At 36.9% G+C, this 15,377-nt stretch overlaps 1 protein-coding gene across 7 annotated transcripts in view; it reads right to left on the minus strand.

Annotated features, from left to right (window-relative positions):
* Window positions 1-394: 394 nt before the first annotated feature.
* Window positions 395-15,377, minus strand: part of SPPL2B (signal peptide peptidase like 2B) — a 37,482-nt gene continuing 22,499 nt past the window's right edge. For 2 of the 7 annotated variants that reach the window (XR_012677587.1, XR_012677583.1), the window contains 5 exons: window positions 14,929-15,028; window positions 13,886-13,963; window positions 11,375-11,535; window positions 7,291-10,352; window positions 395-7,260 (listed from right to left, as the gene is read on the minus strand). Coding sequence is in view for 1 of the 7 variants with exons in the window: in XM_075175774.1 (XP_075031875.1) it covers window positions 10,065-10,352; window positions 11,375-11,535; window positions 13,886-13,963; window positions 14,929-15,028 (627 nt within the window). In the remaining 6 variants the exon portion in view is untranslated. Of the gene's footprint in view, window positions 10,353-11,306; window positions 11,536-13,885; window positions 13,964-14,928; window positions 15,029-15,377 lie in introns of all 7 variants that reach the window. The other 5 variants (XR_012677584.1, XR_012677585.1, XR_012677588.1 and 2 more) reach the window with 5 other exon arrangements.

A 15,377-nucleotide genomic window follows, 5' to 3' on the forward strand; every position in this document is an offset into this window, starting at 1 on the left:
AGTTCAGTAGGAATTCACTATTTTTTAAAAAGAGGGACTGTTAGTAACTACCTTCCTTACCAAGCAATAGCACAACAACATGCAACAGATTTGTCAAAACTGATTGTATCAATACAACGATCACATCAGGGTTATAAAAGCAGGAAAAAGAGATGACTTGCGTCATCTGCTTGGGGATATGAAACACTGTTTCGGGTATCAAACAGGTATTAACAGAAAACTTGAAAAAGCCACGGGCAAATTTTAAGAATTTTGCATGGAATCCAGCTCAAGACGGAAGCTGTGCGCAGTGATCTTTTAAATCACAGAAGACATTTTATCGCATCCTGGTGCAAACAATAAAAAGAAGTAAACAACTGGATTTCAAATGTAAAGATGATACAAACCAGCAAAATTCAGTTAAAAAATTAAGTATCTTTATTTTACAGTTTTAGAAAATTTTTACAGTTTTAAACTAAAACAGGCTAAAGGAAAGTAAATTCCAGTGTTTTTTAAAAGCAAAATAGAAGAAAAAAAACCACTGCAATTTCAGTTGACCAGTCATTTTCAAGTTTGTTTTCTTTCACCATATCTATGTATGCCTGAAATAGGGTTAGTTACTCCATGGAAAATTCACTCTGCAGAAACCCTTGGGGTATTTCTCATCTCTTGTCTTAAGATTCTGTTCCCCCAACTGTTAATTTTGAAATAGGGTTTTCCCCATGTTACATCACAGAAGGAAGAAGCAAATCTACATTTGGTCACTGGAGATGCTATGTATTACAATGTATTTACATATAAAAAAATATATATATATAATGATATGCTGTGCAATTGGATACAAGATTGTAATTCAGTCAGAGGGAGGGCAGATATCAAAACCATGAAGAGCTATATAGACATAGGGTGGAAAGAACTCATCCAGATTGAACTAAAATCTGATGCACGCATTACAGTAAGACGTACAGTTTTGGAAAAACAGAAATTGTTACCAAAACAGAAATGTTACCAAAAACATCTTTTACTACTTGAAAACGACATTACTTTTTTTCTTGGTCTTTGTAATGGCTCTATCCTATTGTCAGCACAGGAAGATATTAGTAAGGTGACATGTTCAGTTCTTTCTTATTATTTGCAAACACTAACCAAAAAAAAAAAATCTTACTTGTACCATGGATATAAGATACTTATATCATAGATAAAAGTCACAAAATTACGGATTTATCTATCCTTGTAGGTACCATGCACCAATTTTGCAAGTCATTACCTAGCAAATACTACACCTTCCACAGTCTGTGTGAAAGGAGAGTTACCCTCTTCACACAAGGGGGTGTACAATTCAGCAATCCAGTGAACTAAAACTATGAAACTAATATGCATAGCGTATGTGATTAACTGACAAGGTAAATGAGATACAAGATAAAAATCAGGGAAGGATATTCATTTTATCAGCATTCCTGACACAGCTGTTGATGACTGACTACATCCTTACGGAGAACTAAATCCCTCATTCTTTACATCCCATCTGCACTTCATTTCGTTTGGCAATAGTAGCCCCTGTGCAGGAAAAATACTTGAACTGAGTTTTCACACCAGTCTTCCTACGCTGGCCAACTCTCTTAGCTGGTGGGGTTTTTTTGTGTGTGTTTTGGTTGGGGTTTTTTGTTGGTTTTGTGGGGTTTTTTTTGTAAAGGGCCAAACTGCACAGATCTTAAAATAGCAAAAATATATCACAGGTTTTGGATCACAAGAAAATCTTTCCTTCAGCACCGTATGAAATGAGCTTAAGAAATTTATTCCTTATGCATACATATGCAAAGTTAAACGTATGCATTCGCAAGCGCTAAAATTAACAACCTTTAGAGTTTGCACTCTTCGTAACACTAGCCTATATACTATTATTTGAACATTATTACAAAGTCCTCCCACAAAGACATCAGACATTTAAAACTGTTCTACTTATAATGTTACCTCCCAAGAATAAACTTCCTCACTAAAAGCAGCTACTATCAAGCATCCAAGAAACTAGCATTAAGCAAATAGATATCTTACTTTCATCTCATAAATCCTCTTTATACTGCTCTAAATTTTCGCCTCCAGCCTCCCATCTGATCCACATACAAAGTACCACTAATTCAGTTTTAGTGAAGTAACACTAGCATTGTTCAAACGGGACTTGCGCATTGCTAGGATGTTACTAGAGCCTCAGGTTCTTCCAGCACTGGGCTAGATGGAGAAACTGAAAGAACATGGTTCAAAACAATGAGCAGACCATCCATGGTCAGGGCTGTAAATCCATATTTTTCTTTAAACAGTTAGGTTTTGCTTTCATACGTTGCTAGGCTGAAAGTATCAGAGCTCATACTTACTGTCAGTGACTTCTAGCATCAAAAACATTAATTTTTAGTGTTAAAATGTGACACCCTCCTACGATGAATGCAACACATGATCCAGGCATCAGGCTGGGCTACGGTGACCGATTCCCAGTTGCACACTTTTCAGACAGCACTAGGAGTGCACTATGAAAAAGAGATTTCTTTTTGCTCTCTCACAGCCTCTGCTGGCTCTATGAAAGTTTGAGAATCAAAAGGTTGTTGGAGAGGACAAGTGACAAAGCATGAGTTGAAGACAAACAGACAATAGATGTTCACACCAGCACATGCAGACCATTGCCATTAACTGGCAATTAGAGAGAAATAAGGTGCTCTCTGCCACGTTAGAGTTTGTGGTCACATCTGTGATACACTCATTTTTTTTTTGAAGTCTCTACCGTCAGCTATGAAAAAACCAGATTCTGACCCAAACCAGATTGAACTCCACTGTGGCTTTTTTTGTCAAACTAAATCTGAACCACTTCTTTGCAGTTTTTGTTCAACATGAACTGGAACAACTTCAGTCAGAGCAGAATAAAAAAACCCAAACTACTGGTTTCTTGCTGTGGAAAATGCATATCAAGGATTGTGCTCCTCCCAGACATCACCAGCTTCCTACCATCCCAGCCAATTAAAGCTTGGATCCACAATGAAGAAGTGGCAGGTTTATGGCATTTTCCTGACTACAGCTACACCTTTAAGATGGAAATAGCTATTCTATCCTTTACAAACTTCTGGCTAAGGAAAAGGTTATTGTATTGGAAAGAATATCAGCTATAACTCTTGTGTACAATCCAACACTGAAAGGCTGGTCTCCTGGAAGCACCACTGAACTAACTGCAGAGACTGAACAGGGTATTGCTGTTCATAAAGAGCGTGACACTCTCAGTACTGGAAATCTTTCAGCAGTACTTGACTATTAGGTGTTGTTTATCTGGTACTGCAGGGCACCTTATCAGCTCCAGTCACTAATTTTTTTTAGGAGCTATGATGTGCTTGTTTACTTTGAGACCCTGTCTCTGCATATTTTCAGCTAACCAACGTTTACATTAAACACCCAAAGAAAGTTCACAACATACAGTGCATGTGTGTCAGCAGTAAGATCATCTCAAAGATCTCCCAGAGATAAACACCTGGATTAAGTTTGCCATCTGGAGCTAAACTTGCATGCTAACATGCAGGAAAATATTGTGAGAAACTTGATAAACTGTAATGCCGCCTTCAGCTAAGGAAGGTGGCTCCAAATTATCCCAGGAGTATGCGCACTTGTAACCCTTGGCTACCAGCAGATCAACACCACGACCAAGAGTTGTAATATTCCCAACAGCTGCTGGGAAAACAGAACTGAAACCGAGTCACTGCATCACACAAAGTTAAGTCCTCTACTAATTCCTGGAATTACAGATTACTTTGTGTACAATATACTAGTTCCCAATTCAAGAAAATCCAACTTAAGCACATTATTTATCATCTATCACTAATCTATAGATGGCAAAACGTCATCTTTACTCCACATAATTTGAGTATTTACCTGCAAAACTGGAAGAGGAAAAGACAAAGGTGAAACACTCACGGAAGAGCGCATAATTGATAAATGCAGAAGATAAGAGGATCAGTGAAGACACAATTCTCTTGTGCCAGTGTCAAAGGAAGCTTCTGGTAGCACACAAAGCTGTCCTGTTCCGAAAACGTTCCAGGGTCCCAGAAACATTCAAGGCAATTCAACAAATTAAACATACATTTAAAAAACATTTCTTATCTCAGTAGAAAGAGCACTGCATCTATTTAACATGTGCTTTGATGTGGTTTCTTTCCAGAGGATTTATCGTCTTTAAATTAGCAAAACAAAACCAAAAGAGTCTTTGTAATACAAGATCTGAATTGTCAGTCACAATGCCTGCAAAACTCCATTACAGCACTTGTAAGATATAAACTGACTGCTACGTGATAAAGTTCATGCCATGATGGCATTGAATTATAGAAAGCCTGACCTTCAGACTACACCTGGACTAAAGTGGGCCAGGGCTTGTTTGCCAGTCCCTAATGCAAGTGGCATGACATGGCTTTTGTCTATGTGGTTAAATTCTTTACTCTCAGAACAAGATGAGCTCAGCAATAGCGTTGCGCTGGAAATAGCCCTACCCCGTAGAGGTTTCATACGCTTCCCATGGCTAACCACTTAAGTTGTTAGCCATTCTTAGAGATTTTTCTATCACCAGCCCCATAATTCCCTTACTGTAATTTAAGTCTATTAATTCTAATGTCATCCCTACTTGAAAAAGAAAAAAAAAATTTTGTTTGTTTTTCCAATTTGCAGTAGCATTTCAGATTTTTGGATATCTACCATATATGCCTTAGGTAAGATATATACTCTATCTATCTATGCCCTTAGGTCTTCTCTTTGGAGTAGTAGTTTTGGACCTCTCTGGAGTAAACTCTTCCATTGCCATTCTTTTTCAGTGTCTTCTCATGCTTTCTGAGCCACCTTCACTTTTTTATCTTTTCCCTCTCCATCTTACCTAGCACCATTGGCATAGAGCCTAAACTGAAAAGCCAAAGAGCTTGTTAATGCGACTCTGCTTCATGTGCTGCCGGCCAGCTGGGAAACCACACTCTAGGTAAAATACCTAAAGATTAATCTTTGCTTGCGGCTGATGTTTTCTGGACCTCTGATCATAGTTCCTGTTCTCTTCTGGACTCTAATAATAACGTCCTCATTTTCCTGAAGACGCAGCCCTTACACAGATTTTATTTTAAAACATCAGAGATTACATTTGTCATGGAAAAAGGCACCATCTCTGCAGGCTTTGGACAAATATTTGGATCTGCTGATATGTCTATATTTCAAACACTTACTTGTGTCAGTGTGATATGTGTCAAGTGTTAATATGCACTAGTTGAACCTTACTGCTTAGCCAGCTTATTTACCCATGAACGTACTACAAATAACATGCCGAAGGATGAAAGGATATATAAAATACTCTGTTTTGTTAACTGATAATCAACAAAGCTGCCATTAAAAAGAAATATTACAGGGCTTTACATCCTAAGCAGCCAGTGTAGTGCAAGAAACCAGAAATATATGCACTACCCAATCATGGGGCTAAAGAGAAGACAGACAAGAACAAAACTGCAGGATCTTGCACTAACATAGCTCCATGTAAGCATTTACTTCAAGGCAACACTGTTACCAAACACCCAATATAGGCTGCTGCTTTTTTTTTTTTTTTCCCTTTTTTTTTTTTAAAAAAAATTGTCTAGCCAGGAAAAGTTCTATAAACTGTAGGGTGAGATATCCAGGAGACACGGAGCATATATGTGGACCCAAGTATTGTGTTTTGAAAGAGCTTTCAAAGCAAGAACCTATAGGAGAACATGGTTTGTGGTTAAGTAGAAAACTACCTTTAAATTCTCTAAGCATTCTGTTGCCCATCAGATACTAGAGAACAAAGTAAGAGCTGCAGGTAAATACCCAGCATCTCCCAAATGGCATATTAATTCATTAATGAATGCAGCCACATTCTTAAAGCTCAAAATCGTATTATTTCAGTACTGTTTACTAGCTTTTTTTTTTCTGGCTCCACAGCCAATGCTATTTCCCAGCATACTTAGAAGTCTACAGGCACTACCATTATAGTCATGATATGTTCTCAGCCTGAGCAATGCATCACGGATGCAAAAACCAAATCTGAAACACAGAAACGTGCATGTCTGAAAAATGCTATCAAGACTTGCAAGGCATTCTTAACTAAAGGCTACCGTAAGAAAATATTCAAGATGTATTTGTAAAGTGCTGAGAACCTGTAAAGTCACTTCAATACAGAGGTGCATCATCATTCCAGTAATGCACAAGCCCCAAGAAACTGAAGCATGTGCATAGCTTTTAGTCCATGCAAAGTCCCACTGAAGTCCTGAGAAAAAAAGCTTCTGAAATCAAAGGGATTATCCAAGTTGCTAAAATGAAGCCTGTCAAAGCTAGGCACCCTGTGGAAACAGGTCCTGGAGTGAGGCATAGCCATTCATCCTATTCCCATTCATCATATTGCTTTCATTTCACACAGTGTGGATGAAATGGAGTCCAGTGCTCCACTGACAGATAGACCTCATGTTCATGGGACACGGTTTAGTGGGCATGGTAGTGTTGGGTTGACGGTTGGACTCAATGATCTTAGAGGTCTTTTCCAACCTTAATGATTCTATGATTCTATGATAAAAGAGCAGCTTCTGAAGGAAAAGCTTGACTGATTATCTGAGATCAAGACATCACATGAAAAGTTGAAGAAATTTGGTAGAGTTAATATAAAAGAAGGAGGAAAAAAATGAAACCAACAGTTTTCTAAATGAAGCTTTCTATTAGACATGTTAATAAACCTATTGGAAAATATGCTGTGCTGCAGATGTTTTGTCTTCTGGCATTTGTCCAAGTTTAGAGAAGACATTAAATATTTTCACAAGTATAATTCTTACGTATTTGGATGTGCTCTTTTTTACTGCCACTGGTAAAAACAGAATATGTTTTTGAATACATTTTTCCTGTTTCTTTTTTATATATTTCATTTAAAATGCTCTTCATTTGTGACAAGAAAAAAGAAATTCCCCAAATTAAAAGAGGTTTTGGGATACTTCTCCCTTACTTGTCACCCTTAGTAAAGTCTTTCAGGCTGCATTCTACCTTCAGCTGCATTTGTGCAACACTTGATCCAACACACTGATATTTAGTAATTTCAGACGCAGGAAAGAATCTGATCCTCACTACTGTGAACCAAAGAGGTTTTTTTGGTTTTTAGTGGGGTTGGTTGTTGTTGTTGTTTTGGGTTTTTTTGTTTTGTTTTGACTAAAACAAGTACTTTGCCTGAACACATAAGTTTTCAGAAATAGAATCCTTATTATTGAATTTTTAGATAGTTAGCTAAAGGCTTAGTACGTGAAAGATGTAAACAAGAAGCGCATCAACATTACTTTTAACATTAACATTACTTTCATTACTTTGGTGTGGGATGTGTATCTACAATCATCAAATAAAATCAGAGGCAGCTACACTGTACTTATCAACTGCCCAGAGTCCAAACAGTCGCAGCCAAACTGGTGCACCAGGGTTACCTGATTTGTACAGTACTGGAATAGTCAAAGTATGTAACTCATTGCCAGTTTACAGACTTTAACTGGAGATATTGCATTGACTAGCTATTGGGTTTTTTTCCACATTGATCTTTGTAGTTTGGGGGAAAAAAAAACAAACACAAAAACAGATGGAAAACCCCAAGAAACATGACGTGAAACATGTGCTCCAAGCAGAGCTATCTAGAATGCAATGTGAACAAAGCAACTGTTAAATGCCTACAAGTTAAGTTTTATGAATTCTTCCATTTTAATTGAGTTATAAACAATTTGAGAAAAACTGTTTCCTAATCCACAACATATGAGAACAAATGTTAAAATACACTTTCAAGTAGGTGATAAAACTTAATGCTTCATCATCAGAAAGCCACCAGCTTTTAAGTATATAAAAAGCTATTCCAAATAACATTATGACTGAAAGACAGTCAAGGCAAAAAAACATAGAACTTCGAGTCAGTCAGCCTCCAAACTTGTTTTCCTACTATTTGTCAAGTTCATTATTTAAACACAAGATTGCTTTCTTAATTTAATATACATACTCACACAATGGCTTAAATTAAGGCATAATCCAGCTGGCTGAAGTAAAATGTCTCTGTGGATTTTTATTAGTAATAATTGGTTCAGATTAATGCTGGCAAAAGTAATGTAGTCCATTAAAGAGGAGACTGAAAAACAGATCTCTTTAGTATTATCTTCCATTAGGGTGATTTGTAAATTAAATGTAGTGCAGGCCTTTGGACTCAGGAAGCCTTTCAAGAAACTCACCATTAAAACAACTTATCAGACAGGGCTTGAGGCTTTAAGCAGAAGCTGGTAAAACTCTGAAGCCATAGTGTGGTTTTACAGAAAGCCTTTCACATTCTAGAGGAAGAATACTATCCACGCAATGTGAAACAGATAAGAACAGAAGTTATCATCCAAAAAGCACAGGGCAAACTTTTGGAAGACCTAGCCAAAAAGACAATGGCTGAAATTTAACAGACGGACATTAAAGAAGAGCCCTTCAGAATCCAACTCAACGTGCCAACTGGTGACTCTTAATTTAAAAGCATTGCCTCTGATTGTGACACTATGATGATACTTTTGTAAATGACACTTTGGGCTCTCAAATACTCTGAAGAGTATTTCTTCTATACAATTTGGAATCATATTCTAGGATCCTAGAATACTTCCATGTTCTATTTAAGTTTTAATGTGAGGTGTTTGAGGCTTTCTGGGATTGCAATTTAAGTGTAGAACAGACACCTTTGATAAAGCCTAATGTTCTTAGAATAAATAATATGCAAATCATATCATCCCTCTCTGTGTACTAAAGTTGATGCATAAAAGACTCAATCATGTTATACAGGAAAAGATACAATTTCAGGGATATAAAGTAAGACCAGTTGCACCCCAAAAAGTTTTAAATTCATAAATTTAGTCCATCACAATGTCATGTAGCAAGAGGTGCAAAATAATAGGCTAGATCACAGCCTCCTTCCAGAACCTGACAAGCCATGCTTTGCCTACTCTTGGGACAAAGACAAAACATGACTGAGGCAGTTGATTAGTTACTGAGCATCAAGTAGCTTTAAATCACACCTTACTATAGCACCACATGTGCTCCATTGGGAATGAAAACACCAGATTATTTTCTTCAGAATTAGTAATTGCAATTATATTCCTTAAACAAATAACAAGTAGAAGCTCAAAACCCCAAACATATGAACTTTTACTGCTTTACTTTAATATTTTCCCAATGAAAATACTGCCTATTAAGCTTAGTATAGTGCTACTACCTATTTTCTTACCTATTTGGCTTGTATTTTATTCTAAAACATTAAACGTTCTTAATATGCTTTTGCTTCCAGACAGGGTTCTGTGACAAACACTGTTTATTTTCAGAGACAGCCCCTAGAGTTCATACGAGTGCTTAGAAAGCTTCCTGTAGCTCCATTCATCCTCCCTTTTAAACTAGACTAGTAGCCAACCCAGGTACCTGGAAGTAAAAATAAAGACAAAAAAAAAGTTAAGAGATGCATTTAATGCACCACGGTAGTATAAATCCTTTCAGAGGCTGGTAATTTAACCATTCTCTGCATTTCCTGAATGTCAGTTGATACTAAAGCATTCCCTTGTATCAATGGCTTTGACAAGTAGGGAAAAGTAAAGTAAAAGGTGACAATAGGGGAAGTGCTAAAAAAAACGATCATGTTCCTCTCAACTAAGCATTGTAACAGACTTGTTCAATGCTTTTCCTCCATGTTAACCTACACTATGCTAAAGCAGCAAAATAGCCACACAAACAGAGTACTGTGTAAATAAAGACTCTTAATACTACCCCTGGTATAATGAAAATGGAACGGTCAAAGGCATTCACTAATAAAATGATCATTGAAATCCATACATCAAAACCCTTGTAGAGCACCATATTTCAGAAAGATGTTTGAAGTGTATAGCTGTACCGAAGCTGGAGGCCGAACGTTCGTTGTTGGATTTGATGATCAGACTCCCAGTGAGGTTCCTCAATGAATGCAAACACTACTAAACCAGTCCTAAATACATACTGGTTTTATATGGATATGTTTGTAAGGGAAAATAACGAGTTCTTATCACTTATTCCAGCTGCTGTTGCTCTGCATTTAGGCATTTGCTTTCACGGTTGTCCTTATTCTGACCAGCTGGTTCCTCACTCTGTGCAACAGAAATTTCTGATCGGTCCATCTTTGTGTTGGTATCAGCCAGCTCCTCTGCAGCTGAGGTGGTGCCATGCAGCTCTTTCACATGGAGGGTAGGATTGGTCATTTGCTCTGTGTCTCGTTGAGAGGCTGGTACATTGCTATCTTTGGGAAGCTCAGGGCAGTTGACCGGAGCTATCACCAAGGGAGGCTGAGGTAGGTCTTTCTGTAAATGGAAGATCACAGTCAGAATGATGGAAAGCAGAAATTACTGTGTCCAGTTATCAGGAGTGATGGCCATACAAGATGAAGATTAAAAGTCCATCATCTCCAATATCATTCTCCAGTAGTGGACACACGCATACACAGTTATCCTGTCTTTGTGTTTTATAGTACACAAGGGGATTTTTCTTCCAGAAATGCGTTTAATTGCTTTCTGCCTGATCGTTCCTTGCTGATTTCAGATGCACTCTGCTGATAACACAGGAACAGGCAAACAGCAGCACTTTGGTACTTCGTCATTCTCTGGTTTTGCCCACCTTTACTATCAGTGTACAACAACTGGCAACTTTTTCCATCACATTTCAGATGATCTCAAATATTTTTCCAACCATTAAATTCAGTTCTCTAGAGGAAAGTTATGAAGGTTATCACAAATAGTTGAATAACAAAATAAAACTCAGTGGGGGGAACCTCTAGCTTGATAGATTTGCTCTTCAAGTAATTATTCGAAATCTATAATAATGCCTCACGATAGAAATTATTCTTTTTGGAATCAAATTAATTTCACTTGTATCACAGTGAAACAAAGTGATAATTTACTATATTGAACTAGATTTCTACCTTCATAAGCAGTAGGTTAAGAAAAAATATGAAGAAAAATATTTTAAGGATATATTTTATATAAGATTATAAAACATTATATTTTATGTAATATTTTAATATTTTACTCCTAATAATAACAACAACAACTTTCAACAGAGATCAAATGAGTAAAATTATGGCAGAATCAAGAAGGATAGACAAGGTCTACTTTACTTTTCATTAGCCAGTTTAAGTGGCCATAAACATTAAAAAAAGAAAACCTTCCTGAGGCAAAAAAAGTATGTAAAAAAGCAAACAATCAAGCAAAACAAAAATCTTTGGTTTTGTTTGATAATACTGCAATATTTTACTCAACTTTAATTCTAGTTAGGTTTTTATAATATTAGCATTTCTTGAAGACACTCATATCAAACTGGTATTCACCGCAAAGCCGCTGCCCGTCCAGAACATTGCAAGCTCCCTTCTCCAAAGAGCCACAGCTAAGCTTGTGAGCAGAGTACAGGGCACCAAGTAGAGAAGAGCGGGCTGGCCCATCTGCATCAATGCCAAGGCAACAAAGGTCACAAGAAGGCCTATGCCGTATGCTGGAAGGAAACAAAACCAGCAAAAACCAGTTATTCAGATATAGCTCTGCTCAAGAACAACTAAATAATTAGCTAGATGAGCATTCTAACAGGAACTTTTTTCAAGTAATATGTAAAACAACATCTCCAGAATTTTTTCAGGCCTCTTTAGACACAAGCATTATACACACAATGTAAACTTGGAATAGTGCTTTACTTAACAGAGATACTACAATCTTTCTATTGATAATAACATGTTGTGAAAGTAGTGTGATTGGCTTAGTCCACACTGTGCAATTAAATCATTACCTTAAGCAGTTTGAGAAAGGCAAAATAAACAAATTAAATATTGTGCCTCATATTGTATTTATGAATTCAACAGATACAGACAATTATTTTGACCATTATAACAGCTGCTTCTTGTTTGACTTGGCTTTGGCTGTTTCTTACTATCCTGCAACACCACTACAAAAAAACCAAACAAGCCATCTGTATGTTATAATTTGTTATTACTTTCTATTTAATTTCTGCATATATTTTGCAAAAATTATTAGGTAGGACAAAAGAGCAGCTAGGATTTCATATTGTAATTATTTTCAATTACATTTTCAGAACAATGAAGCTAAATCCGACTGATTTTTATTCAGGAACCAGATGAAGAAAGATATTGAGGTGCTGGAGCACATCTGAAGAAGAGCAATGAAGCTGGAGAAGGGTCTAGAGAATAAGTCTTATGAGGAGCGGCTGAGGGAACTGGGGTTGTTTAGTCTGGAGAAAAGGAGGCTGAGGGGAGACCTTATTGCCCTCTACAATTACCTGAAAGGAGGCGGTAGCGAGGTGGGGTCTCTTTTCCCAAGTAAAAAGTGATAGGACGAGAGAAAATGGCCTCAAGTTGTGCCAGAGGAGGTTTAGATTGGATATTAGGAAAAATTTCTTCACTGAAAGCGTTCTCAAGCATTGGAATAGGCTGCCCAGGGAAGTGGTTGAGTCACCATCCCTGGAGGTCTTTAAAAGGTGTGGTGCTTAGGGACATGGTTTAGTGGTGGACTTCGTAGTGTTAGGTTTACGGTTGGACTCGATGATCTTAAGGGTCTTTTCCAACCTAAATGATTGTGTGATTAGAATACTCAATACATTTTTACAGTTCTTCAATTTTTTTTTTCAGGGCACATTATGTTATTAGTGAGAGTTCCTTATATCTATATTTCTTCTTGTGACTTAAGTCCATTGCCTCCCATCTTATCCCTGCGCACCTGTATGAAAAAATTACGTGTCTTCTCTGCATCCTCACATTAGGTAGCTGTGGACAGCAACAGAATCTCCTCTTTGCCTTCTCTTCTTTTAAAATCATGCGTTTCCAGCCCTCAGCCATCTTGATGGCCTCCACTGGATCTACTCCAGTATGTCAATGTCTGTCTTGCACCAGGGATCCCCAAGCTAGATACAGTATTCCAGACTCAGTCTTAACTGCCAGATTAAGGGGAATAATCACTTCTCTCATACTGCTGGCTCAATCTTCCTAACACAGCCCTGTATGTAGTTAGTTTTCATTGCTGCAATAGTACACTGCCATCTCTTCATTGATACAACATTTTCTTATCAATTTCTTTAAACATGTTTTGAAAGTACCAGGTAAAAAAACAGTTTCATTTAAGTATATATGAGAGGAAATTATTTAAGATTTGGTACATCGAAATAAAAGCATCTCTCTAACCCTGCTATGTGTCCCAGAACCTAGCTATTTTTTCAAAAGTATTTCTAAAGCAGTTTTTCATTAAAATTTTTCATGACATTAACTGCAAGCATTTTAAGTCTTTGCTAGCATAAATACTTTGTAACAAAGCCAACAGAAATCTGCAAGATCCTATTTGTCAGTCGTCTTTAAGTCCATGACATGTAACTCTGTGGATTCTACAAACTAAAGAAGAAAACTAATTTGGAGGTGTTGCAGCCATCATAATGTAATTTGTTGTATTATAGGTCACGGATTTTTAGAATACACAGAAAGTTAAGAACAAAGTCAAAGGAAGATATCCCTGAACCTGAATTCTCATACGCAATAAACTCAAAGATTCATGAATCAAGAAACCAGAATGAGTAGCTAAGCATGTAAGGGTTATATAGTGAGACAAACCACGGTAACAAGAAGCTCCCCTTATATACAGCAGACAAAACAGCTTAGGAAAATGACATTAGATAACTTGGTGATGCAAGCTCTAGCCTCGAAAGCACTTTGCTAAAATATTTCTGTTTAATAATAAAAGGAGGAGAAGAATAAAAAAACCAAACTAGGTAATATGAGATCGATGGTATGCTTTTAAAGGGAGCAACTCCTGTAGTTATTGTGTTCAAGTGTTACTGTTATACGTACCTATTGTGCAAGCTACAAAGTAGACTCTGGATGACTGCACCTGAATATCAAATCTATGGCAATAAGCTACCAGTAAGCCTAGGAAAGGAAAGAAAAATTACAACGTGCTTTCAACCCATTCACGTATGAAGATACACAAAACTATCAAATTATCTAGGAACTTTTAAGATTTTTTTTCAACACTTGGGCACCCCAGTGTTTAAAGTACTATGACAGCATCATTCAGGAGGCTGCACAGCTTACAAAACAGTTATATGATAACACAAGGCCAGTACAAAAGAAGCACTCTAATAATAAAATTAACATCTACAAATACACAGATCCTAGATAAAAAATGTCATCCCATCCCTAATAAACAGTTGTAAAAATACAGTGTTCACAACAAGAATAAGGGTAAGTTCATCTCTTCCAGCTCCTGGTAAAGACAGTAGAAATTTATGGTTAATGACTATACCTATTATAGGTTGAGGGGGGAGTGGACACAGATGGGGATGACAGTTCATATTTCCCAAAATACAGGAAAATAAACAAATGATTTCTCAGAAGAAATCTGAAAGCCAGAAGATACATACTTGTTTTCACCTACAGTGGTGCCAGGCATACTTCTCCATAATATCTAAAGTCAAATTTGAGAGAAGGTGTGGTAGAAACACTGGATGTTGTGTGATTAACAAAATTATGAAGTTTTGAGTGGTCAGGTATGTGTGTACTCAAATAATGTACAAATGGACAAATAATTTCCTCTATTACCACACTATTAAAGATGTTTCACATTATAAAATTAGTTGCTAAATCAAGTCTTGAGATTTCTCTACATTTCTTGACATCACTGCATGTGAAACTGAACCATAAGATTAATGTGCATTTAATTTCTTACGGAAAAAGTGAATAGTGCAGAAAAAAGGACATAAAAGATATACTTACAAATTTATCAGGTTTATAGAAGTCAAATCGAACTTCCCACTTGAAGCAGAAGTACAAGAGGAATAAACTAATATGACACTGCAACAAGTAAAATTTTTAACATGCTAAACAAGAAATACCTGGAACTAGAATGTCTCCAAATCCTAGGAGAGAAAAAGGCCTGTCACACAGAGCCAACGGGGAGGAGTTCAGTCGTGGAACCTTCAGAACCATTGGGAGCTTGGAATGAGAGACATATATGCCTTATGACAAGCTGTTTTCTCTACATACTGATACCATCTACCAGAACTTGTTCCTGTTGTACTGAAACTGCAGACTTCAAATAGAGCAAACGTATCCTTTTTTACATTATAGATCCTTATGTTTATTATTAACATTACTGACAACTAACAAAACGTGTTTAAGATAGGAGTGATGAAATACTTTCTAAAAACAAACAGCCAAGACAAGTCCGCATGACACACATCTCAAAACACTATATTAATTTCAAAGTCCTCACATGCAATAGGGTATCAACTCTGCTTTAACTGCAGGAACATAAAAAATTTAGGTAAACTGCCATAGGCAT

This window comes from Calonectris borealis, chromosome 28, assembly GCF_964195595.1.
Source record: "Calonectris borealis chromosome 28, bCalBor7.hap1.2, whole genome shotgun sequence".
NCBI classification, from domain to species: domain Eukaryota; kingdom Metazoa; phylum Chordata; class Aves; order Procellariiformes; family Procellariidae; genus Calonectris; species Calonectris borealis.